At 45.8% G+C, this 27,010-nt stretch overlaps 1 protein-coding gene across 1 annotated transcript; it reads right to left on the reverse strand.

Moving 5' to 3' along the window:
* Positions 1–13,570: 13,570 nt before the first annotated feature.
* TCL1A (TCL1 family AKT coactivator A) lies at positions 13,571–16,594 on the reverse strand. Its single transcript, XM_039254555.1, has 3 exons — positions 16,458–16,594; positions 13,932–14,091; positions 13,571–13,627 (listed from the first exon to the last, which is right to left on the reverse strand). Exons 1-3 carry the CDS (start codon positions 16,592–16,594, stop codon positions 13,571–13,573), a joined length of 354 nt encoding a protein of 117 aa, XP_039110486.1.
* Positions 16,595–27,010: the final 10,416 nt, after the last annotated feature.

Genomic DNA, 27,010 nt, shown 5'->3' on the forward strand with positions numbered 1-27,010 from the left:
AACCATTAAAGACTTCGCATTCTGGGTCTCCTCTGGGATAGCTCTCCCTGAGCCTCGCCACTCCTTTGTGCAGGTGTTTGTCCTGAGGTGTGGGGGCTTCCCGAGAGCCTCTGGCCAGTTCTGCAAACATTTATGGAAGCTCACCTTTGTGCCAGGCCCTGAGCCGAGTGTCAGGGGAAGAGAAGTGAGTAGGAGTCGGTCCCTGCCTTCACGGGCTCGTCTCACCACAGAGCCAGGGACTGTGCATCAGCACTGAATGGAACCGAGACCAAAGGGTGGTGAGAGAAGGAGGGGGTGGTTGTCATGCTGCTGAGCCATCCAGGGAGGCTTCCTGGAGGAAGAATCAGGGTAGAAGAATCCTCACCTTTACAGGACACTCTGCCATCTTCACAGCACTTTCCATTATAGACTATGAATGAGACACACAATCTGATTTCCAACTTTGATCCTGAAAGCAAGCCTAGGTGAAAGGCAGGTCAGGGACTGCTGCCTCTGTCGCCCGGGGTGAGGTGCCTGCGCCCCAGCAGTGTGCCCTGGTCTGTCGTCAGGAGTGACAAAGCCGGGGCCAGAGCCTGAGTCCCCTGAGTCCCCTTCCCTGCTCTCCTCCTCTGCACAGCCCAGCAGAAGCTGTGGGGATGGAGAGAAATGAACACACGCAAGAGCGGCTGAGCATAGAGAACAGACTGAACTTGGCAATGGGCAGACGTTGGCAGTAGGGAGGGGTGCAGTCAAGGATGCCCTCTGAGTCTTGTTTGGCCAGCTGGTCCTGAGCTGGGAACATGCAAGGAGCAGAGATCTAGGGCCAACAGAGTGGTGTGTTTGATTTGGGTGTTGAGTTTCAGATGCATGCGGAAGGTCCAAGCAGAGGTGTCCTGTGAGTGGAGGCGTTGTGTGGGTCCGGAGAAAGACCTGGGCCCCAATCAGCCCCTGTCTGAGGAATTCTACTTGGAGCCCGGAGTATTACACTTCTAAAGTATGACAAGATGGGAATAACCACAGTGTTTGCTTCCAAATATTGGGAAGAGGAATGAGAAGGCAGACTACAGTGAGGACATAGGGTCTTCATGGAAAGGGCTTCAGGAAATATTATGGAAAGGCCAAGTAACAGAGTTATGAACATATTACGTAAAGGGAGAAAGTAAGCCCCAGAAAAACTCAGACTCACAATAAAACCAACCCAAATCGGTGGTGGTGGTTGAGAGCAGGCCGTGGGAGGGAGCATAGGGACACCATCATCGTTCAGGGTGGAGGGCTGAGAAGGGTTGGTGAAGAACAATCCGAGCTACTTACTACATCAACCTCCAAACGTACTGTACGAACTTCCAAAATCATCGTAAGGAAAACATTTACCACCCGAATATATCTGAACCAATAAGAGAATTCAAGAAGGCAGGTGTTTATATATTTAACACACAAAACCTGTTTTCTTGTATGCAGGTATGAGTCATAAAAAAATAATGACAGATCATATTTAAAATACCTATATAGGGGCACCTTGGTGGCTCAGTCGGTTGAGCGTCCAACTTTGGCTCAGGTCATGATCTCGCGGTTCATGAGTTCAAGCCCTGCATCAGGCTCTGTGCTGATAGCTCAGAGCCTGGAGCCTGCTTTGGATTTTGTGTCTTCCTCTCTCTCTCTCTCTGCCACACCCCACTCTCTCTGTTTCTCTTTCTCTCTGTCTCTCTCTCAAAATAAATAAACATTAAAAAAAAAAAAAAAGACAAGCATGTAGAGGAAATTTGGCAAAGGACTTATTTTCTGAATATATAAAGATCCCCTGTAACAGTTTTGTCTTCGTGGATCCCTCACCGGCTCAGATTCCATGTTGCAAATGCTCCTTCGCAAATTCACGACTCCTCCCACCTGTTCCGAATTATCTGCCAGGTAAAATGCCAAAGTTGGCTTAACTCAGGTTGCCTTCTTATTTTCTAAACCTAACAGAAAAGTATTGTTAGACAAAATCGGGCTAATACAGTTTTTTCAACTTTCAGTTGCTGACTGCAAACCTCAAAAGGCCAGAGATCTGCTGGGCAAATTCTGTGAAACTTCTTTGGTATATCTGTTTTCACTGGGTCTGGGATAGATTGTTTTTGTTTGTTGTTTGTTTTTAATTATTTATTTTGAGAGAGAGAGAGAGCACGAGTAGGGGAGGGGCAGAGAGAGAAGGGTAAGAGAGAATCCCAAGTAGGCTCCACATTATCAGTGCAGAGCCCAATAAGGGGCTCAAACCCACAACCCACCAAAAAACAAGTAATTACAGGGGTACCTGGGTAGCTTAGTGGGTTGAGTAACTTCGGCTCAGGTCATGATCTCACGGTTCGTGGGTTCAAGCCCTGAGTCGGGCTCTATGTTGACAGCTCAGAGCCTGGAGCCTGCTTCAGATTCTGTGTCTCCTTCTCTCTCTACCCCTCCCCTGCTCACACCTCTGTCTCTCTCTTCTCTAAAGTTAATAACCTTGGGGCGCCTGGCTGGCTCAGTCGGTTAAGCGTCCGACTTCAGCTCAGGTCATGATCTCATGGTTCGTGGGTTCGAGCCCCGCGTCAGGCTCTGTGTGACGGCTAGCTCAGAGCCTGGAGCCTGTTTCAGATTCTGTACCTCCCTCTCTCTCTGACCCTCCCCTGCTCACACTGTCTCTCTCTCTCAGAAATAAAAAACATTAAAAAAAAAAGGTTAATAACCTTAAAAATTTTTTAAAAACAAACAAGTAATTACAAATAGCTCTCCATCCACTTTCCTAAATACCTTCAATGCCGGTAGCTTATAGCTTAGTATTTACCATCTAGAACAGTGGCCAGTGAACGATAGCCCACAGGCCAAATCTGGCCGGTCACCTGTCCTTATAAATAAAGTTTTGTTAGAACAGAGCCATGCTCATCATTTACATATCATGTGGGGTTGCCTTCCATACAACAAAGGCAAAATAGCTACAACAGAGACTTTTATGGCTCATGAAGCCAAGATATTTACTGTCTGGCCCTTTACAGGAAACATTTGCTGACCTTTGCTGACCTCTGCTGACCTCTGACTCCTTTACATAACTGGATTCCCTGTTGCCTTCTCACCACTCTGGGTTCAGCTGGAGTGTACCCGCCTGAGAGGGGCTTGCTTGCTTGTTTGATTTGCCCATCGACAGCCAGCCCTTCCTGTATTCCTGATCACTGCCCTCCATTTACCCCATCACGGGGCTTCCTTCTGTGCTAGAAAGTGCCCCCCAGAGAGCTCTGTATCTGTGCACTTAAGCTCAGGGCCAAAGGCTGAGCTGGACACAGGAACGCTGGAAGCCAGAAATAGGGCAGATTCTGGGAACATCTGGGCCACACCACTTACTAACTTTGGACAGTAACGGTCTCTGAGGCTGTTTCTTCACCAGGAAATTGGGGATAATGAAAGTACTTCTGTAAAAGGGTAAAAGGAGATCATCTATATGGATTACATACCACGGTAGTCAGTACATTGTCATTACATTTTAGCCCAACTCCCTTTCTTGACCTGAGGAGGTGACTAAGGTGCAGGGAGGGGCTGGCACGACTCAGTGTCAGTAGCTGGGACTCAAATGCAGCCTCCAGAGCCCAGTGCACCCCACACCTTCCACCTGGCCTTGGTAACCAGGGGGCGGATTACGTGGAGCCTCTCAGAACCACCACCAAAGGAGCGGAGTTCATTTTAAAATAGAAAAAACTGGGATTAATGAATGAAGTTCAGGGTATGGTATTATAAATCTGTCTTTGAGAAAAGGATTATGCAGAAATGTGAGACTAAGAATGCATAACATACAAGTTTCATTCGTTGCTTTATATGTGCAAAGACCTTTGCTTTAAGTAGCTACAAAGCTAATAACGCAGTGTTATTTCAAGTTTACCTTCTCATTCCATGGCATTAACACCTGGATAAATTCATTCTTAGGTAGCCTGGAGCCAATGGGGTAGATGGTGCTTGCCGCCCTGTTAAAACAGTCTCCTAGGAAAGCAGACGTGTTGGGAAAAAGGCAGTTGTAACTTGGAGCAAAAATTGACCTAATTATTTGTGATTATATGTGGTGGGTTTTGAAGGCGAGCCCTTCAATATGCCAATTGTGTGATTTTTTTAAATTTAAATTTTATTTAAAATTTTTAATGTTTATTTTATTTTGAGAGAGAGAGGGAGGGAGAGAGACAGAGTGCGAGCAGGGGAGGGGCAGAGAGAGAGGGAGACACAGAATCCAAAGAAGGCTCCAGGCTCTGAGCTGTCAGCACAGAGCCCGACGTGGGGCTTGAACCCACGAACTGTGAGATCACGACCTGAACTGAAGTCAGAAGCTTAACCGACTGAGCCACCCAGGCACTCCTGTGTGATTTTTTTTTAAACATCAAATTGTATTATCCTTGCAACATTTTTTCATCTCTATAGCTACAAACCAATAGTCATTCTTTCCCGTTTAAATTCTATTACTCAAAATCCAAGAACAGGCACTGACATTTGGTTTGTCCCTCAATACTTATGATTTTTTTTTTACAAAGTAAAACCATCTTAAACAATTTTGATCTTTTCGCCTTTAAAGATGCTGTTAATGATCCGTTTCACTAAATACAGAAAATATCAAAAAGAAGGAATATTGATTCTTATCAAATCTACGTGGTGGTAGACTTCCCACCTGCTGATTTGATCTTCAGAACAACAGTATGAGATAGGTCTCCACACACCTATCTTATTAGGTGTAGAAACGGAGGCTCGGGGAGGTGAAACACTTCACCATGGGTCTGAGTTAGAGGTCGCCTGGTATTCCATCTAAGCGCGTCTGTCTTCCCAGTGATGCGATGATAGCACGTGGACCAGAGCCAGGAGCCCGCTTTTCTCCAAGCCTGCTGCTTACCAGCTCTGTTAACTCTGAGCAAAGTGTGTAATCTAAGATCCTATTTTCATTTGCGTAAGAGAGGCATCATTAGAACAATACCTGCCTGAAGGAAGGTTCTGAGAAGGGCGCTTTCTTAGCCCAGCGGACCTGTTCTCAGTCCTGGGCCCCCGCTCAGTCCCCTCTCCTGGCCTCCGCCCACCCCTGGAGCACCCAAGGACTCCCCGCAGCAGACCCGCGTGGCACCTGATTTCCAGGAAGTGTTCCTTCCCAGTTCCTGTCCGTGCAAACTCTCCCGCCCTTCTTCCTTCTCAGCTCAGACACTCTGAGTACCTATACTAGGAAGAAAGGAGACAGAAAAGAGAAAGAAAATAAAGATCACGTAATTTGCCGCAGCAGCTCTGGCTCCTAGGAGAAAGGGACTGAGTTTCTTTTTGGAATAGTCTGTTATTTACCAGAACACAGTGATGGACACTGAATCACTAACAAGGGAGCCCCAAGGCAAGCAGACAAGTTGTTCTGTACAATAAAGTAAGAATGTTAGTTTTTCAAGGATCAGCTATAGAAGGAAAGGTCTGGGAAGGAGGGAGGAGCCCAAAAAGATGAGGTGTTGGGCTGCATGGGGTAGGGGCGGTACTATTACCTTGGCTAAGAGAGCTTTGCAAAACAAAAGTCTAATATCCCACTTTAAGGCACAGTCTGAATGTTAACCCACAAACCTCCCCAGACCCTCAGACTTAACTCCAAACGAGCCCCCAAAGCCCATCACCTACAGTGGTGAAGGAATCCGAGCTGGGCCCGGTGTGAGAGGGGGCGATGTGTCTGGAACAGGAATGAGAGGCACAGCAGAGCATTTGCAAACCAGACTGAATCAGCAGGTGCTGGAGCTCTGGAGTAAGGGGTGGTGACGGGGAGGAGTGGGAGGCCCCAATGAAGTCCTTAGAGTGACAGCGAAGGGTGACACGGAGGTGGCGGAGTCAGGCTAAATTAAATCTTGTCTAAAAGGATGGCGTACCCGGACTGGTGTATGGATGATAGCAAATGCAAGCGATTTCATGATGAGCCAGATGGAGTTATGAAATTATGGTTAGAGTCTATTTTTCTTCCACAAGATAGGCTAAATGTGTGCATGCCTTCCAAGATCAAAGGTGACTGTGGTTATCCATGACCCTCAAGGGTTAGAGGACCAGGAGAAATGAGACACTCAGATATTTAACCCAGTACAATCCAACCAAAAAGGCAGGACAGTGGACATGGCTTTCTGGTGTCCTTGGCTGGTGTGTGACAAAGCCAGTGTTGGCCAGTGTACCATCAGGTCAGAGCACACTGGCCAAGCACCCTAGATTCTGGCCTTTTTGGCTCTCCAAGCCCAGAGACCCTGGTAGTTAGCACCTCAATCAACCAAACCTGCTGCGTAAGTATCACATCTTTGGGACCACGTTCCAAAGTTGAGCTTGTACAAAGAGCTCTCCCATATTACTGAAATGTTCAATTTTAATAGTTCTAAGGGCCGTCAATTTTTCACCTCAAAATTACGAATGCTTGATATAGTACAGTATTTTGCAAGGGCGTTTTGTTGGAAAATATCTCACTTGAATTAATAAATGGTGTTTGCCATTGGAATGTCACCTGCTAACACTAACATCATCACTGATGAGGATGTCGCTGGACCAGTTCATGTTAACTCATCTGATATGAAAGGACAGGGAAGAATCTTTTAGAATTAGTGTACTTCTAAAGTTATTTCTGCTTTGTAAATAAACTTATTTGATGAGGGGAAAAAATGACACGAACAAAGTAACTTTAAATATTTTTTTAATGTTTTTATTCACTTTTTGAGAGACAGAGAGAGACTATGAGCAGGGAGGGGCAGAGAGAGAGAGAGAGAGAGAGAGAGAGAGAGGGAGGGAGAGATACAGAACCTGAAGCAGGCTCCAGGCTCTGAGCTGACAGCACAGAGCCAGACCTGGGGCTTAAATCCATGAACCATGAGATCATGACCTGAGCCAAAGTCAGATGTTTAACTGACTGAGCCACCCAGGCACCCCTCAAAGTAACTTCAAAGCAACTTCAAAGCACAGTAAGGATCAGGGCAAGATGATGATAGTGGCATGGTTTTCCAGTCTCCTCAAATTACAAAAACAAGTAGAGTAACTAGGATAGAAAAAGAGAAATAGTATATAAAGTGGAAACACAAAAAGAAAATCAATAGAAGAAAAAGATCAAAAGGATTCAAGAGAAAGTGATGGATATAAGAGAGGCAAAGAAGATCCAACATATGAATAGAACCCCTCCACCCCCACCCCCAACAAAAGGAAAGAAAGTAAAAGTAAGGCAGTAGAGTGAACAAATATAAGCAACTAGTAAAGAAAACTTTCCTGAAAACAAAGAAACTGACTTGAACTTGTATATTAAAGGGGACGTGCTGTGCTCGGACCAGAACAGTCAACTCCAAGACACTGTCTGTTAGTATTAGCGCTTACAGAATAGAATCCTTTAGGCATAGGTAAAATGACCATGTAACTTACTAGGTATTACACCTTCACACAACACTTTTAAGTTAAAATGCAATGGCAGAAATGAAGTAACATAGTACAGATACCCAAGAAAGAACATGTTTAAAAAGTTTTTTATTTACTTATTTTGAGAGGGAGATAAAGTGCAATGGGGGTGGGGGGGGGTGGGGAGGGGGTCCAGGGTGCAGAGAGAGAGAGAGAGAGAGAGAGAGAGATTGAGAGAGAAATCTAGGCAGGCAGGCTCCACACTGTCAGCACAGAGCCCAATGCAGGGCTCAAATTCATAAACCATGAGATCATTTAACAGGCATTTCTCCAAAGAAGACACACAAATGGCCAATAAGCACATGAAAATGTATAAACCTCATCAGCCATCAGGAAACTGTAAATCACCACAATAAGATACACTTTCACGCCAACTAGCTGGCTAGAATCAAAAAGCCACCATACTAAGTGTTAACAAGGGTGTGGAGAAATTGGAACTCTCATATACTGCTGGTGGTGAAGAGCCTAAGTAATGTCATTTTGAGATTAAGGCCTCTATTAAGAGCAACCTCGGGCTGCACGTAGCCCCAGTTCCAGGAAAAGAATCTCAAGGCTAAAGCCATCCTCGGACCGCCCTCAGGTCAGCTAATCACAAAAACATTCCTGTGGTCTGAGTCAAGGCTGGGAACTGCAAACAGTTATTCTGTACAAACTAGCCAATTTCTCACCGCTTGCCTGAACCCCACATGGGCCCTCTGAACTCACCTCATAATTGGTCATTTTCAAAGGATCCTCAAAAGTCATGATTGGGTCCCACCAAAAGTAATGGACACCTCACAGATACTGAACGGTCAAAGCTGTTACCATGGGTGCTGCTGTACAATTGTAATTGGTGCTTATGTGATGATGCTATACGTACAACATGTGCACTGTAACACCCCTGTCCCTTACCCCATAAAAACCCTGCTCACTATTTTTCGGGGCTTCACCTTCTGCCACCACACTGGTAGGCGGGTGAGCCCCTGCTCCAGCTTGTAATAAAAACCCTTTTGTACTTGCGTCGGTGTCAGCTCCTTGGTGGTCTCTGGGGACTCGCGAATCGGGCACAACAGTGGGACCATGCGGCCACTTTGAAAAAAGGCCTGGCAATTCCTCAAAAAGTCAGAAACAAGTTCCCGTTATGACTCAGCAATTCCACCCCCAGGTATAAAACCAAGAGAAATGAAAACATATGCCCACACAAAATCTTATATGTGAAAATTCGTAGCAGCCTTATTTAGAAGAGGCAAAAAGTGGAAATAACCCAAATGTCCATTAATTTATAAAATGTGGAGTATTCATCTGATAAAATAGTATTTAGTTATAAAAAGGCATGAAATACTGATACATGCTAGAACATACATGGACTTTGAGAATGTTACGCTGAAGACTGCAGTCACGGAAGACCGCATAGTGTAGGATTCCATTTATATGAAATTTTCAGAACTGGTAAATTTACAGGGAAGAAATGAGATTAGCGACTGTCTGGGGCTGAGAAGTTTGGGAGCATTACAGAGTCCCTGCTAGCAGTTGTGCGGTACCTTTCTGAGGTAATGAAAATGTTCTAAAATCGATCATGGTGATGGCTGTACAACTATGTGAATATGCAAAAAACAACTGACTTATACACTTTAAATATGTGAGTTGTACAAGAGGTCAATTATGTTTAACTGAAACTGCTATATATCTGTATACCCATTTTAAAAAGGAAATAAATACCTATTTAGCTAGGAAAAGGGAGAAGGAAAACAAAAGCGTACAGAAATAAAGAATGAAAGATAAAAACAGACATCAATGAGGTAAAAACAGACATCAATGAGACAGAAAACAAACAAAAAAAGAATAAATTCTTTAATTTAAAAGTTGGTTCCTTGGGAACTGGACAAACCTAATTTTACTAAGTGGGATAACACACAAAAAAGACAAAGAAATGACCAGGGGCAGTAATCACCCAGAGAGAATATTAAAAGTCCTGAGACTATTTTGAATAACTATGAAGATAAAATATAAAACAGGGGTGCCTGGGTGGCTCAGTCGGTTAAGCGTCAGACTTCAGCTCAGGTCATGATTTCACGGTTTGTGGGTTCGAGCCCCACGTCAGGCTCTGTGCTGATGGCTAGCTCAGAGCCTGGAGCCTGCTTCAGATTCTGTGGCTCCCTCTCTCTCTCTCTGACTCTCCCCTGCTCACGCTGTCTCTCTCTCTCTCTCAGACAAAAAAATACACTTGAGGGGATGAGCACTGGGTGTTATATGGAAACCAACTTGACAATAAACTATTTTAAAAAAAGAAATATATATACAAAGCCTAGGTCAAATTGACGCTTTCCCAAGAAAGCTGATTTAACTTAAATTAACCCCAGTAGAGCAAGAGAGAACTAAAACCAATTTTTCACAGAAGAAGTAGAAAACTGCACAAGTAATCATTCTAAAAAGGCACCAGGCATGAATGGGTTCTATCAAGCCTAAAAATAATTCTACTGTAATTTATATGATGATAGGATAGAACACAAGAAAAGTCTCCAAATTATTTTTTATAAAGTGAACATAACTTTGATGCCAAAACTTGACACCAAGTTGGGGGTGGGGTGGAGAAAAAATTCCAGACCACTTTTGCTATGATGCAAAAATGTTAAGTATCAGCAAAGAAATGCACCAGCACATTCACACATTATACACATCATGACCAAGTGGGGTTCATCCACCCACGCAAGGAAGAGTCAATAACCTAATATTAATGTGGTATCATTACAGTTTAAGGAAAGTATCATAGGATCATCTCCTTAGAAACAAAAAAGGCGTGTAACAAAACTCAATACCAGTTCAAGTTAAAATTCTAAAAAAGGAATTGAACGATACTTCTTTAACATAAAATCCAAATATCCAAGCTCCAAAGCCAGGATCATACTTAATGGGGAAACTCTAGAGGCTGTCCTGATAAAATTAAGAAAATAAAAGAATGCCTAGGATCTCCACTACTTACCATAGCACAGGAGGTATTAGACAAGAGAAGGCAGTTATAACCACAGAATTAGAAAGAGGAAGTAATAGCTTTATTTGCAGGTATTGTCATTATACACCTGGAATACCCCAGAAGTAAATTGAAACTACTATAAATAATGAGATAATTTAGTAATACAGAAGCCTATAAAATTGGCTTACAGGAAACAATAGTTCATGTTATACATACCTGCGCACACGCACAAGCCTTCAGGCAACGTCCTGTTAAACATGATGAAAGGAAAGACATCGTTACAGTAACAAAAAGAATAAATAAAAAGCCTGAGAATAGCTTCAGCAAGAATGTGCAAAACCTTCCTGATGAAAACTATAAAGCATTCCTGAAAGACACAGCGGAGGCTCAAATAAAAGGCAAGACAATCAACTTGGACAGTGCACAGCCCAAGCGTCTCATTCGTCTTTTTCTGGAATGAACTGTGTGTGAGAGCAGGGCCTTTGTTCTGCTTATTGTTGTGTTGGCAGCGCCCGGCAGAGTTCACAGGGCTGGTCAAACGTTCCAGAAACAGAAAGATTTTGGACAAGAACGGTCGGTCCGCTTGGGCCACTGTAACAAAATACCAGAGACTGGGCGGCTTAAATAACAGGTGTTTATTTCTCAAGGTTCTGTAGGCTGGGAAGTCCAACGTCGAGGTGCCAGCAGATTCGGTGTCCGGTGAAGACCTTCTTCCCGGCCGGCGGCCGGCTGTCTTCTCACTGTGTCCTGCCTGGCCTTTCCTTGGTGCGTGCGCATGGAGACAGCGCCTCCTTGCTCCTCATCTTCCTACAAGGGCACTAATGCCATCCCGGGGCCCCACCCTTGGGGCCTCATCTTACCCCAACTGCCTCCCAAATGCCCCATCTCTGAATACACAATTTGGAGGTTAAGGCATTGACGTGAATTGGGGGGGGGGGGGCGGGAGGAGACACAAACATCCAACCCCCAAGGTGAACATTCCTCTTCCTGGGCCAGCTCCTAAAAATGAGACAACCGGCTGCTGGCTGACCTTCCTCCTGCCCTGACCTCCTGATGCTCTGTCCCTACTGAGAGGTGTCCCTCTGTCCAGTAACACACCAAACTCTGACGCCGCCACGCACCGTGCAGGGCAACGGGGCCAAAATCACAAGAGGCAGAGACCCTGTCACACGTGGTACCCAATGTTTATCTGTCCAGGGCCAAGTAAGACTGGGATCAGGGAATACAAAATCAGAGCAGCAGTACTTTTCTTCTATAATTCCCTTATTGGATACTTCACGACATGCCTATCGTTACGCTCACACCTGTCTGTGACGAGGAAGCTACGGACTACAGTCGCATACGAGTGGGGACACAGGTACTCCTCACGTCACGGGATGGACTCCTTCTACCTGAAGGCCTCCCTCTGTGAGACCGCAGGCCCTGTTTACCCTCGCAGAAGGTGGAGGGGGCAGGCAGCTAATCTTGCGAAGGAAGCAGCAGGGACAGGGCACGGGGCGGGCTGGGCTGTGAGCGCAGGTCATGGGCGATAGGGAAGGGGCTGTGGCTGAGGCCTGGGTGTCTGGGGACAGTTTCAGGCAGTGAGGAGGGTCCCCTATTGGCACTGGGGCTCCACGTGTAAGGACAGAGCGTGGTGAGTGCCAGAGCCGGGGGGAGGTGACTGGACAGAGGTGTCCTGAACATCAGGACCTGCCAACAGAGACCTTCTGAGGTCACCTACTCCAACAACCGTGCCTCAAAGCATGGCTCCGAGAACACTGGGGTGTGGAGCATATGTATTATACGGAAATCAATCCATCGTTCAGCCCAGCCTTATCACCAACGTAAAAGAAATACACTAAATTCATCTCAGTTCATGAGTATCTTTCCCTCTTGAAACTTACTTGGTGACTGACTGCGCATTCTTGCCTCGCTGCACTGGCCTCGGGGGCTAGGACAGAAGCTGGTTCAGCACCGACGTAGATGAACCGTTTCACATTTAATCAACGTTACAAAGTGTTCACGCTACAGACAACTTCCTTAACATCCGGGTGTGGGGGCGCCATTAAAAAGGGGCAACTTCAAGCTCTGCCCGTGTATGATGGGCAGCCTGAGGGCCCACCCACGGCCCTCTCCTGCGTGGCCTCCTGCTGTGGCACGAGCCACGGGGCGCACGCGAGCCGGCTTCTCGGACCCGAGCACAGAGCTGGGCTCCTCCCAGGCCTCCCTGGGAACCGCACCTCAGCCTCCTTGGGCAGCTGGGCCTTCGTAGCACGGCCACGTGCAGACGTGTGCCATGTGGGACAGCTTGTCTGGGGGCCCCACAGCCTGGCCCCACCCACTTGGGCCCCGTTCCCTGGCAGCCAGAGGTACATGGAGCTGAGGGAACAGAGTGAGAAGCAGCCCCGTACGCAGCACACGACACTAGTTACTGTGAGGGGCAGAGTGGAGACAGAGGCCAACCCACCAGGTGCCAGAGAAAGCCAGAGGGCAGGACGCTGGGGACACCTGGAGGGGCCGTACCCACCTGGGTCCTCCCCGGTGCCACTGTGCCGGGGGTGGGGGCGGGGCGAAGGGGCTGCAGGCAGGGCTCATCCCCTGCCCCTCTCGTCCCCTCCCGGACCGAGGGGGTCACAGAACAGAACACACAGGGCTGGCACAGGATGCTGAGCGCGGGCATGACTGTCCCCACTGCAGGCCAGCGTGACTTGGGCTCCGGGGCCAGGAGGAGCCAGGGGCGGTACGGCCTGCGCCAAGAGAGGGATGAGAGAAGACACAGTCAAAGGCAAAGGGCAGGACCTGGCAGAGGTGAGGGGAGGCCCGAGGCTGGCGGGGGGCGGGGGGTGGGGACAGGAGCACAGCCGCTGGGGCAGGTCTGGACCCGGAGCCCGGGGGTCAGCGCGGTGTCCGGAGCTGCGGCCTCGCATCCGGGCGGGCGCAGCCTGGATTTGGAACCCGCTCTGTGACCTGACCAGTCACTGTACTTCCTCGGAGCTCATTCCGGTAACCTATTAAATCCAACAATTCCTAGCGCAGTTGACGTAACCATCATGCGACAGTGCCCAGGCCCTGTGGGGCCCTGTGCAGATGTGCAGTAACGGGGCTGCCTCCGAGGTGACAGAGGGGAGGGCCTGGGCCCCCGGACCCCGAGCCCCGCAGAGGGCACTGCCTTCGTGGTGAAAAGGGTGTTCCTTCCTCCTGACCTGGTCACTCCGGACAAACAGGTGCTGGGCCCCAGAGGGACTCACCTGGTCACTCACACTCCGGGTCCGGCAGCTGCTCCAGGAGCATGTCCTCCGTGCCACTGAACTACACGAGAGAAGGCGACCGATGGCCAGAGCCCTGGAATTCTCCTTCCAGCCTTCTCTGCTTGGCTTCGCCCTTCCAGGAGCCTGAGCCTGCTGGGGGAGGGGCATTCTAGGAGCCCCTCCTCCCAGCCGGCTTCACCCTCTTTCTAGTCTCCAGAGAGCCCCGCCCTGACCCTCCGGGCGAGGGGGCTTCTTTGGGACCTCAGAGGGTGGCCCGGTCATTATTTCCTTCTAAAGCCAGACCTGGGGGAGGGGGCGCGGGGCCACCTAAGGCGCCCCGGTGGTCTCTGGGAGCGCACACTTGCCTCGATGTGGTACACTATGTGCCAGAAGCTAGAGTCCGAGCCTCGGTATCTTCTTTCAGGGTACAGCTGCCACATGGAGGGCAGCAGCCCGGGGGCCAGCAGGCTGGGGCACAGGGCCTCCCCCAGGGGCACATCTTCCTGCCGCATGAGCACCTGGAGGCTGCTCTCTGTCTGGGGAGAAGGGAGGACGGCGCGCACCTTCAGGGCCCAGGCCCCCCGGGGCACGCAGATCCCCAGAGTCCCTCCTGCCGCCCTCGCAGCCTAGCCGGCATCTCAACGGCTGGTGACTGCTGTTTCTGGAAACTTCATTCCTTGAGCCCCGCACACTCTCTCGGGGGACCCCGGCTGGGCCAGGACAGGAGGACCAGCGTTCCTGTGTGTCTAGACACCGAGACAGGGCTGGACAGGCAAACGTAGAGTTTGTCCTTGAACTTCCTGAGCTGAGGTTCAGTGCCTATCTCAGCTGCTCTGGGACCTTCTTTGCTTTTTCTTTATTTTGTCATATCGTCCCTTTTATTTTTTATGAACGTTTATTTATTTGGGGAAGCGGGGGAGAGGTAGGGACAGAGAGAGAGAGAATCCCCCAAGGAGGCTCCATGCTGTCAGCACAGAGCCCTACGCGGGGCTCTGATTCACGACCTGAGCTGAAATCAAGAAACAAATATCCCGGTCCCCGCAATCAGGTGATAGACCACTTTCTCCCACTTTCACCACTACTGCCCCCTACTGCAAGAAATCTGACTTGCTGCCCTGTTGGTCACGTGCGCCACAGCAACTCCCTGCAGGGCAGCCGGGTGTGTGTCTCAAATGCCACTCCCCTGCTGGACACCCTCCAATGGCTCCTCATGGCAGGCAGAGGCCCCTGAAACCTTCACTATGGTCCCCAAGACCCCCTAATCTGGGCCCCTGCCTTCCGCACCTCCCATTCTGTCCTTCACCAGCGACAAAGGCCCCCTCGCTATTTCGGGGACATGCCATGTTCCCAGTAATCTCCTGCATCTGTTGTCCTCTATCTGGAACATTCTCCGCTACATCTACACAGGGTTCATACGCTTTCTTTTAGATAGGTCTCTGCACAAACGTTATGTCCAGAGCGACAAGTTTCAAATTTCAGCAAAATCCAACTCTATGATATACATACGAGGCATGCATGCCTAAAACTGAGGTTTGCAATGGTTTCTAATAAAATGACAGGCAAAGAGAATGAATACTCTTGGAGGGGGCCTTGCCTGAAGACCCCACCCCACTCATTACTGCCGCTCACCCGACACAACTTAACCACCAGCCTCAATTACTTTGTTGTCCATGGGGCGCCTGGGTGGCTCAGTCGGTTAAGTCCGACTTCGGCTCAGGTCATGATCTCACAGTTCGTGGGTTTGAGGCCCTGTGTTGGGCTCTGTGCTGACAGCTCAGAGCCTGGAGCCTGCTTCGGATTCTGTATCTCCCTTGCTCGCTGACCCTCCCCTGCTCATGCTGTCTCTCTCTCTCAGAAATAAATAATACATTAAGAAAAAAATTTCAATTACTTCGTTGTCCTGCACCCAGCTCACTGTCAGCTTCCCAAGCAGTAGGATTTTATCGCGTTCACTGCAAACCTTCACAGCCTAGAGTCGTGCTTGGCATATAAACCAGGCCCTTAGGCCTGTTCAATAACTATCTCTCCAGAGTGGAAATAGTTTTTTAAATTTTCCATCTATGAAATAAATTAGAATTGTTAAGAAATAATTCAGAGCATCCTGTGAGACGTAAGTGGAAATCACTATTCTTACTGTGTTAGTATATACTCTTCTGTATCCTTCAACCACTTTTAGTTTCCTTATCCATCTTTTTCTTATTGACTTAAGGAAATCTTTACATACTAAGTATGCTGGCCCTTTCAATTACAGGGAGGCAAACCCCACCCCTCGGTTTGCTAGTGGGTTATGCTTCGTGCAGAACTTACCATGATGATGTGAAAAACTCTGCTTTGCGGTTTGGGTGTTACGTTTAAGAAGACAGTCCCCCAACCAGGGAATGAAAAAGAAGATATTCACATAAATACTCTTCAAATACCTGACTTTTTTCTTAAAAAGAGTAAATATTTAACTTGATTTTTAAAAGTACATATAGGTTATTTAAAAAATAAAAAAGAGAGACAAACCTAAATAAATCCCAATACACATGGTGGTAAAGATCCCAGATCCAAGCCTATCACCTAATTAACTAGCAGTGTTAGTAATACTTTATTTATATTATATTTTATGCCTCAGTTTCCTCGGCTGTAAAACAGGGACACAGTTACTATTGGAGAACTTTTGCTGTCTGCTCTTCTATTACAGAAATGTCCTACTACTATGTACTTTAATTTTGGTTCTACATCGGGCTTCCACAATACCATGTTACTTGCGCAGTCTGTTCCCTCTGGAGCATGTAGGAGGCGCCAAACCACCAGACCCCAGGGCAGGTCCCCCACGTGGCTGAGCGCCCTCCGCGGAGAAACCCGCGTGGATGCTGCCGCCCACGCCACCCCCGTCCAGCCCCGCCTGCCCCCAGGGCGGCTGTACCTCGATGATTATGGGCAGCCAGGTACGCTGGTTCTCGTCTATGTACACGGACCGTTCCCAAATCCACAGGTGGTCCGGGTGCAAGGCCGCGTGTGCCCTGAAGAACGGGAGCTCGCCCATGGCTCCCAGGGCGTCCAAGGAGTCTCTGGAACGCACTCGCTGGTGCGGGGGACGCCGGCCCGTCGCTTTATAGCCGGGGCTGCGCGCGGGCGCCCCCCAGCGGCGAGGCGGGAGGAAGGCAGGCGCAGGCAGCGCGGGGCAGGCGGCGAGGCCGGGTGGGCGGAGCGCGAGGCGGTGTGGGCGGAGCGCGAGGCGGGGTGGGCGGAGCGATTGGCCGGAAATGCCCCGGAGCCGGCCCCGCCCCCTGGGTCCTTGGCACTATCTAGGACCGTGGACCCAGCTCCATAGGCGTGGGGCTTTGTGCAGGCCCCCGGCCAACCAGCTCCCACTCCCCACTGCTGGTGGGGGTGCACCCCTGTCTGTGGCCTTTGGCCTGTTCTCGGTCAGGAGGCACCAGCGTCCTCCACTCCCCGGGACGCCCAGTCCCCACTGTCCGAGTCAGGCAGCGTGTGTGGCTGGTCAAGTCACCCCCAGACCGGGCCGCCAGGCCTCTGCTGGGAACTCACAGTCGACGCCAGGCAACCCAGAGCCAGGACCCCCTCCACATCTTCTGGAATCAGAAGAGACTCACGGCAGCCGGAACCAGGCCTGGCCTTTCCCAGGCTCACGGCATCACCTTCAGCCTGTGGATGGGGTGTCAGAATCAATGGCCTTGGCCAAGTGCAACTCTTGAAGCCCCGGTCCCCCCTCCCGCAGACATTTTCCACCGCTTTGATGATGGTGTGGTCATCTAATAGCTATTGTGAAACAGGGCGGTGAGGAAACATGGGTTTTTTTTCCCTTTTATAGGCTTTGAATTCGTTAGTGAACACATCGTTCAAAATGAATGCTTGAAAAGAATCCTCTCCCTCCACCCCAAGTTCAATGGAACTGAAAAGTCCCTGGGTTATAGGATCAAACCGTCTCTCTGTAAATTACAGCAACAAAGGAATACAATTTCACTTCATTTTGCAGCACACCACATGCCCATTAAGGCAATTAAGAACATAAAGTACAATGAGAAACATGTAAAACCAGCTCCAGCCTCACTGCTCAAACATCACCACTGGCAACAGTTTGGTGTCTCACCTCCAGCTCTTTCCTGTCTCTCTGAAAATAATTTGCGATCTTTTTGAAATATCGCAGAAGTGAAAATGAGCTTAACCCCGATCCCTTGACACCAAAGGTATGTATTTGTTTCTCTGCCTATCCAGACAACCTAATTCCCAAGGAAGTGCTGAGGTGGCCTATGGTCATAGAGATATAATTGGATTTACCAGGAACACAAAATAGAAGACAAAAGCCAAGCAGAGTTGGAGGTGGAGAAGGCAGACGTGAGCCCAGCAAACCTCCTTCCCAGGGCAGCCGCTGGTGGTGCTAGGATTTAATATTCAGACGTGTGGCATTCAGGCTGATTTCCCTGTGGCTGGTTCTTAATTCCAGACCCAGATAGCTACTGGGAGTAAGATAATATGGTAAATCTGTCTGCTGGGGAAGTCTCATCCTAGTCCTGAGCTTTGAGGCCAAAAATGATAACAAGTCCGGCTTCAACAGTGTGGCAGAGAAAGGGGACACCTAGGAGCCAGTGTGGTCGCTGACCTGGCCCCATCAATGGCCCCAGGACTCCGAATACCACTGGGTCTGCTGATTTCATTGGTACTTGTTCCGTTTCTTGAAGGAGCCACAAGAGGAACAAATAATGGGGCCAGAATCTGACTCACTTGGCTGAATATGTTTCTCAATGTTCTGGAAATATGATCCTTTACACCCCCAGTCCCCTTTGAAAGAACAATATAGGTCTTCAGTTTCACATGAGGGCTTCTTAATATTGAGCAAGATATTACACACAAGAGTGCATGTCGTTCTCCTGTAGAGCTTTAGAAAATCATTTGAGGAGGGGTTTCAGAAAACGAAAGTGACATGGGGAAGCCTCTGGGGGGGCCTTGAGCCTTCTTTATGGAAACCCCACTGGAAAGGAAACAATAGCTCCTGTGTGGTCCCAGGGACAGGCAAGCCTCTCCAGCCAGTTATCGGCCCCATCTTAGGGCCGGAAGGCCAGTGGCTCTAGCTTTACAGTTGTGTATTTCTTTCTGACTCTTTCCTTTATTCATCTACAAACTCCCTGAGTATAATCAAGTGGTGTTTCATTTAGAAAATAACACAAAGAAGGGCTTCCGAGTGGCTCATTCGATGAAGCGTCCCCTCTTGATTTCAGGCTCAAGCCATGATCTTTCGGTTCATGAGTTCCAGCCCCGATTCAGGCTCTGTGATGACAGTGCAGATCCTACTTGGGATTCTCTCTCTCTCTCTCTCTCTCTCTCTCTCTGCCTCTTCCCCAATTCGTGCTGTCTCTCTCTCTCTCTCTCAAAACATATAAATAAATAAAAATAAAGTAACAGAAAGCAATTATTTTGACTTTTTTTTTAAAGTATAGAATCCTTAACTGATGCTTTCATGGTCTGGCTTTTGATCCAGTTTTGACTTTGCCTTTATCGCCTGTGAACTTGGCAGATCCTTTGTCATCCTGGCCTCATTGCCACACTTGTGTAATCGATGAGCCAAGCTAGGTGCCCTTGAAGCCCATTCTAACTCAACAGTCCCTGATCCTCTGATAAAGTTGTCTAGGGGAAGGTTAAGAATGATTTTGAGCAGAGGGGTTCTGGATATGAAGGACCACAATGGAATTCATTCTGCAGGAGTAAGGAAGCCATTTTCTTGTTTGGATCCCCAAAAGGGCTGTGAGAGTGAGTCCTGACCATCATAGGATCTAGAGCCTTGCTATGGTAAGTGTGGTCCCTGGACCAGCTACATCTCAAGCCTTCCCCAGACCAACTGGGTCAGAATCTGCATTGTAACAGGATCGTTGGGCGCACGTTAAGCTTTGATCTACAGTGGGAGAAGAGGTGGTGGCTGTCTGCCTCATTCTACCATTTCCCTCTAGATTTCTCTGTGACACAAACCTTGGATATGTGTCTCTGTGTCATTTAGTTCTAGGCTCTCTTACTTTCTGTCAAAATCACTTCTTTTTTTTTTTTTTTTAACATTTATTTATGAGAGAGAGCACAAGTGAGGGAGGAGGGGCAGAGAGAGAAGGAGACACAGAATCTGAAGCAGGCTCCAGGCTCTGAGTGGTCAGCGTAGAGCCCGTTGCGGGGCTCGAACTCACGAGCTGTGAGATCATTACTTAGAGCCAGAGTTAGACACTTAACCAACTGAACCACCCAGGCGCCCCTCAAAATCACTTCTAATATATTAAGTTTTTCCTCTTAAAATCCTGGTAATCAGTGTCATCCTAACCATCAGCAATGACCAGCAAGCTATAAAGAAACGGCGTCGGGCTTCTTAGGTGGCCAGGCCGCTGGGCGCTACATTGAATGCCCCCAAACCACTAAGCTGGTGAACTGAAGCCCTGGTTACTTATTAGAATCACCTGAGAAGCTTTTATAAAAATCCTTTGTCTGGGTGCATTTGGATCAGAATCTCTGAGACTGAGGCTTTGGTGTCTTCCTTCCTTCCTTTCCTTCCTTCCTTCCTTCCTTCCTTCCTTCCTTCCTTCCTTCCTTCCTTCTTTCTTTCTTTCTTTCAAGGATTTTTCAGGTGATTTTAATGCATGGTTCTCAAGCAAGAACCACTTCTCCAAAATCTGAATTACTGTTTTCGAGGCGTGAACAAGATTTATAAAACTGAATAACCAGGAAAAGGTTAAAGCTATTCTTTCTACCATCAATTCTCATTGTAAACCTCACCCCAAGCCTACACTTGACTTCTTTCCCTATGCCCTGACGTGTAGATGTTGAGACGTCCATGCTAAGTTACCTGGAGTGGCTTTTGTTTGTCTGTTCTGACATCTGGGCCATATTTTAGATAAATAAGGCTGATGATCAAGTGAGCCCAGGGTAGAAAAGGATGTTGTGACCTTTACCCACAAGGGAGGAAATTTCATCTCAAGATTAATGGAGAGTGTGGGGCAAGGATATTCCCAGTCGAGCTCAGGGACAGATCATAGCCTTACCTACTGTGTGGCTACTATCTCCCTTCAAACTTAACAGAGTTTTCTTTATGTTTTAAACATTTGTCAGACTTTAAGGTGTGCATAGGGATGGTGGGGAAATGGCTCTAATTCAGCAGGATTGGGTTGAGACTCGGCATTTCTAACAAGGTCTGAGGCAAGCCTGATGTCCAGTTCCTGGACCACCTCTGAGTAGCAAGGCCCTGTATCAACCCAGTGCACACACTACACAAATCCAAAACACACCCACAGTCTTGACTCAAAATGCACCAAATAATTGAACCTGACAAGCTGGTGGAGGGAGCAGCAGGTAGTAGAATTGCAATGGATGCTTTGAGCTAGAAATGAGGCTTCTATTTGCCTCGGTGAGGTGGAGTTGACCTACGTTTGTATCAGAGGTTATTTCTCAACCCTGGGATGATTCTGCCCTTTGGGGATTATGCCTCCAGTGTTCCTGGTAGTGGGCATCAGCTCGTTTCTCATTCTGCCAACTTCCAATCCTGTAATTTGTTTCTCATCATGCTAACTTCCAATTCTGTAATTTGATTGATTTAATTTTATCTCAGGAAAAGATTTATTTGTTTTTTTCTTGGCAAAATAATTCACATATTTCTTCCCAGAAAACTGGCACATCTCCTTCACGCCTCTCACACATATAAGTTGAGGGAAATATATTGACTATGTATTGCTTTCAGCTTCCACACTGAAAATCCCTTCTATACCATTTACACAATTGCTCTTGACCTAGATCTTCAATTTTAGGATATTTTATATATTTTTTCCCCAAGGATGTATTTTTATTTCCTCCAGATGAATGCCCACAGTTAGGATTGCCAGATCATATGCTAGTTGTATTTTCAATGTTTATGTTATTAATTAATTAATTAATTAATGTTTTAGATTTATATGTAATTTAATTTCAGTATAGTTAATGTGCACTGTTATACTAGTTTCAAGTGGACTATAGAGTGGTTCAACACTTCCATAATGACTCGGTGCTCATCACGATAGGTGTCCTCTTGATCCCCTTCTATTTCACCCATCTCACCACTCACCTCCCCTTAGGTAACCATCGATTTGTTCTCTCTAGTTAAGGGTCTGGTTTTTTGTCTCTTTTTTTCTTGGTTCTTTTGTTTTGTTTCTTAAATCCCACTTAGGAGTGAAATGATAAGGTACTTGTCTTTCTCTAACTGAATATTTAATTTAGAATTACGTCCTCGAGATCCATCCATGTTGTTGCAAATGGCAAGATCTCATTCTTTTTTACGGCTGGGTAATATTCCATTGCCTAGATACACCACGTCTTCCTTACCTATTCATCTATAGGTGAACACATGAGCTGCTTCCATAATTCGGCTATTGTAGATAATGCTGCAATAAACATAGGGGTGCATATATCTTTACGAATTAGTGTTTTCTTATTCTTTGGGTAAATGCCCAGTAGTGTGATTACTGAATCATAAGCAATTCTGTTTTTAGATTTTTGAGGAACTTCCCTCCTGTTTTCCACAGTGGTTGCACCAGTTTGCAACCAGCAGGGCGTGAAGGTTCTTTTTTCTCCACATCCTTGCCAACACTTATTTACTGTGTTTTTAATTTTAGCCATTCTGACAGGTGTGAGGTGATATCTTGTTGTGGTTTTGATTTATGTCTCCCTGAAGAGTGACGTTGAGCGTCTTTTCATGGGTCTGTTGGCCATCTGGATGTCTTCTTTTGGAGAAATGACGGTCCATGTCGTCTGCCCATTTTTTGACTGGATTATTTGTTTTGTGTTTGTGTGTGTTGAGTTGTATACGTTCTTCATAGATGTTGGATATTAACCCTTCATTGGATATGTCATTTGCAAATCTCTTCTCCCATTCAGTAAGCTGTCTTTCGGGTTTTATTGATTGTTTCCTATGCTGTGCAGAAGCTTTTAATTTTGATGTAGTCCCAAGAGTTTATTTTTGTTTTGCTTTCCCTTGCCTCAGGGGACATCTAGGAAATGCTGATATGGCTGATGTTAGAGAAATGACTGCCCTTGCTTTCTTTTAGGATTTTTATGGTTTCAGGTCTAACATTTAGGTCTTTACTCCATTTTGAGTTTATTTTTGTGGATGGTCTAAGAAAGGAGTCAGTCCAGTTTCACTTTTTTTTGCACATAGCTGTCAAAAAATCAACATCTTTTGTTGAAGAGACTGTCTTTCCCCCATTGGATATTCTTGCCTCCTTTGTAGAAAATTAGTTGACCGTATAACTGTGAATTTATTTCCGGACACTCTCCATTCTGTTCCATTGATATCTATATGTATATTTTTGGGCCAGTGCCATACTGTTTTGATTACTACAGCTTGGTAGTATATCTTGAAATCTGGGATCATGATACCTCCAGTTTTGTTTTCCTTTTTTCAGGATTGCTTTGGCTATTCAGGGTCTTTCATGGTTCCATATAAATTTTAGGATTTTTTTTTTCTAGTTCTGTGAAAACTACCATTGGTATTTTAATAGGGACTACATTAAATGTATAGATTGCTTTGGGTAGTATAGATTTTTTAAATAGTTTATTGTCCAGTTGGTTTCCATATAACACGCAGTGCTCATCCCCACAAGTGCCCTCCTCCATGCCCATCACCCCCCTTCCCCTCTCACCTACCCCCATCAGTCCTCAGTTTGTTCTCGGCATTCAAGAGTCTCTCCTGGTTTGTTCTCTCAGTCCATGCACATGGAGTACATTTTCATTTGTTTGTGTCATCTTCAATTTCTTGCATCAGTATTTTATAGTTTACAGAGTGGAGACCTTTCACCTCCTTGGTTAAGTTTATTTCTAGGTATTTATTATTTTTGGTGCAATTGTAAGCTGGGACTGTTTTCTTCATTTCTCTTTCTGCTACTTCTTTATTAGTGTGTAAAAATGCAATGGTTTTCTATATATTGATTTTGTATCCTATGACCTTACTGAATTCATTTATCTAGCAGTTTTTTTGGTATTGTCTTTAGAGTTCTCTATATATAGTCTCACGTGATCTGAAAATAGAGAACATTTTACTTCTTCTTCCTTACCGATTAGGATACTTTTTCTTTCTCTTTTTTTTAGATACTTTTTATTTCTTTTTGTTGTCGGATTGCTGAGGCTAGGACTTCCAGTACTATGTTGAATAAAAGTGGTGAGGGCAGGCATCCCTTTCTTTTTCCTGACCTTTGAAGAAAAGCTCTCAGTTCTTCCTGATTGAGTATGATGTTAGCTGAGGGGTTTTTGTGTATGGCCTTTTATTATGTTGAGGTTATGTTCCCTCTAAAACTACTTTGTGGAGGGTTTTTATCATGAATGGATGTTGTACTTTGTCAAATACTTTATCTGCATCTATTGAAATGATCATATGGGTTTTATCATTTCTCTTGTTGATGTAGTATATCATGTTAATTGATTTGTGAATATTGAACCACCCTTGGATCCCAGGAATAAATCCCATTTGATCATGGTGAATCATTTTTTTTTTTTAGTTTTTTTTTTAAATTTTTTTTTTAATGTTTTATTTATTTCTAGGAGAGAGAGAGAGAGACAGCGTGAGCAGGGGAGGGTCAGAGACAGAGGGAGTCACAGACTGAAACAGGCTCCAGGCTCTGAGCTGGCAGTCAGCACAGAGCCCGACGCGGGGCTCAAACCCACGAACCGCGAGATCATGACCTAAGCGAAAGTCGGACGCTTAACCGACTAAGGGTGAATCATTTTTTTAATGTATTGTTGGATTCAGTTTACTAATATCGATTTTAGGATATTTTATTTTATTTGAAAGAAAGAGGAGGGGCAGAGGAAGAAGGAGAGAGAGATTCTCAAGCAGGCTCCACACTTGGCCCAGAGCCCAACATAGGACTAGATCTCACAGCCGTGAGATCATGACCTGAGCCGAAATCAAGAGTTAGACACCTAACCGAATGGGCCACCAAGGTGCCCTCATTTTAGGATATTTTAAAAGGGATGATAGTCAATGTCACATGGAACTAATTTTTTTGAGGTAACCAAATATTACATAGCATATACCAGTATGTATATTTTATATGCTAGGTGTCATAATCTAGTTGTATGTTAAATTTTCTAAATATTTAGCCAATTTCTCAAACACTACTGAATAATTTATCCTTCCACACAAGATTTCTGACACTAGCAATATTGAATGCCAATTTCCCATTTTGACATGGGTCTGTTTCTGGGCTCTGTTCTGTTTCATTTGTCTGTTGCTATGGTAAAACCACACTTCAAAAAGTTGTGCATTTGAACTTGAAATACTGGGTGGAATAGTTCCTCCCTCTTTGTTCTTTTCCAAAATCATCCTTTTTCATCTCTGTATTTTTTCTTAATAGTTCTGGGATTTTTATTGGCGTTTCATTGAATTTGTATGGTTGAGGAAAACCTTTTATATTCTTTAATAACATTTTATATCCCCCATAAAAGTGTTACATATTTTGCTTAGCTCACTTCTAGATATTTTATATCTTTGCTTTAGCTAATGGTATGTTTTAATGCTATTTTCTGGCATAAAAGTTTGGTGTTGACTTTGCATGTAGCATCCTTGCTAAACTCTCTTATTAAATTTTTTTTTAAGTTTACTTATTTACTTTTGAGAGAGAGTCAGAGAGAGCAAGTGCAGGAAAACGACAAAGAGAGAGGGAGGGAGAGAATCCCAAGCAGGCTCTGCACTGTCAGTACAGAGCCTGATGTGTAAAATTAAGAGATATGGGGCGCCTGGGTGGCTTAGTTGGTTAAGCGTCTGACTTTCGCTTAGGTCATGATCTCGCGGTTCGTGGGTTCGGGCCCCGCGTCGGGCTCTGTGCTGACTGCCAGCTCAGAGCCTGGAGCCTGTTTCAGTCTGTGACTCCCTCTCTCTCTGACCCTCCCCTGCTCACGCTGTCTCTCTCTCTCTCCCTCCTAGAAATAAATAAAACATTAAAATAAATAAATAAATAAATAAATAAATAAAAATTAAGAGATATGGAGGACAAAAGTACACCTACCAGGATCTATGTCACAAGAATTCAAGCAGCAGAGAAAAGAGAATAAAAAGGAGGAGATATTTGAATGAATAATTGAGAAATTCCCAGAACTAAAGAAGCGTGGTGTTAGAAGAATAGAATAAATAAGGGAAAAGATATCTAAACACTCCAAAATAAAACAGAAAGGATAAATGTTTTTTAGAAAAATCCTTGTCAACAAGAGAAAAGAAAACAGACCAGAGAATCAAATGCACACAGATTTTTCATTGGCTGCAATACAAAAGACTCCATAATACCTTTGAACTAGAATTATATATCCAGCTAAACTATCATTCAAATGTGAAGATGGCCTGTGAACAACCTGCATTCCCTTACCCTATCTGGCACATAGAGGCAGCTCTTTAGTAGGAAGGGGAAAAAACTCCAGAAAAAATAAATGAGATACAAACCACAATGGAATATCATCATCATCAACAACAACAACATTTTCTAAAAGTAGTTTTAAATTAGTTTTATTAAAATATGGAAATAAAATCCCAGACATCAACATGGAGTGAAGATGGGGGTCAAAAGAATCAGGAAATATTAGTAAATTCCAAGGTTCTTATCTGTTTGGTTTTTTTAACTTAAAAAAATTAAGTAATTTCTACTCCCTAACGTGGGGCTCCAACTGCCAACCCTGAGATCAAGATTTGTAGGCTCCACTAACCAAGCCAACTAGATGCTCCCCAAGGTTCTTTTCCTTAAGGGGAGAATGAATAAACTGATTAACTCTAGATGAAAAAAATGCCTTTAAGTGTAAGTTAAGGGCAACCAGGGGTGCCTGGGTGGCTCTGTCGGTTAAGCATCTGACTTCGGCTCAGGTCATGATCTCACAGTTCATGGGTTCGAGCCCTACATCGGGCTCTGTGCTGACAGCCAGCTCAGAGCCTGGAGGCTGTTTCAGATTCTGTATCTCCCTCTCTCTCTGACCCTCCCCTGCTCTCTCTCTCTCTCTCTCAGAAATAAATAAAAACATTAAAAAAATTTTTTTAAAGGGCAACCAATAGAAGTTTAAACACAGGATGTGAAGAACTATTGAATTTCAGAAAGGTAGGATGAAGTAGAGAGTCTGAACAATATTTCAACTGAAAACAATGGAAATTCCTGGTAAAACATGTCTTAAAAGTCTTTTCAAATGCATGACTGAGCTGACAAGAAACTAATAAATCAGAGGCCAACACAAGTGAGAGCAGAAACCCAAAGAAGTAACGGACCTCCAAAGCAGTTTTCACCCTGGGGACATGTGCTGAAACCTGGTGACCTTGAGCTTTCCATTTACTTTTGGACATTTCTTAGACAGCAGTACACTTCACACACATTTACTTACTCTTGCTTCTTATATCTTTTTCTTCTTCCTGGTTTCACTTCTTGAGGGAGTGATTCCTCTAAGAACACTTTTGTGGGCCTTTGTAGGGTAA

Source organism: Hyaena hyaena, unplaced genomic scaffold, assembly GCF_003009895.1.
Source record: "Hyaena hyaena isolate Hyena2069 unplaced genomic scaffold, ASM300989v1 scaffold_493, whole genome shotgun sequence".
Classification (NCBI taxonomy): Eukaryota; Metazoa; Chordata; class Mammalia; order Carnivora; family Hyaenidae; genus Hyaena; species Hyaena hyaena.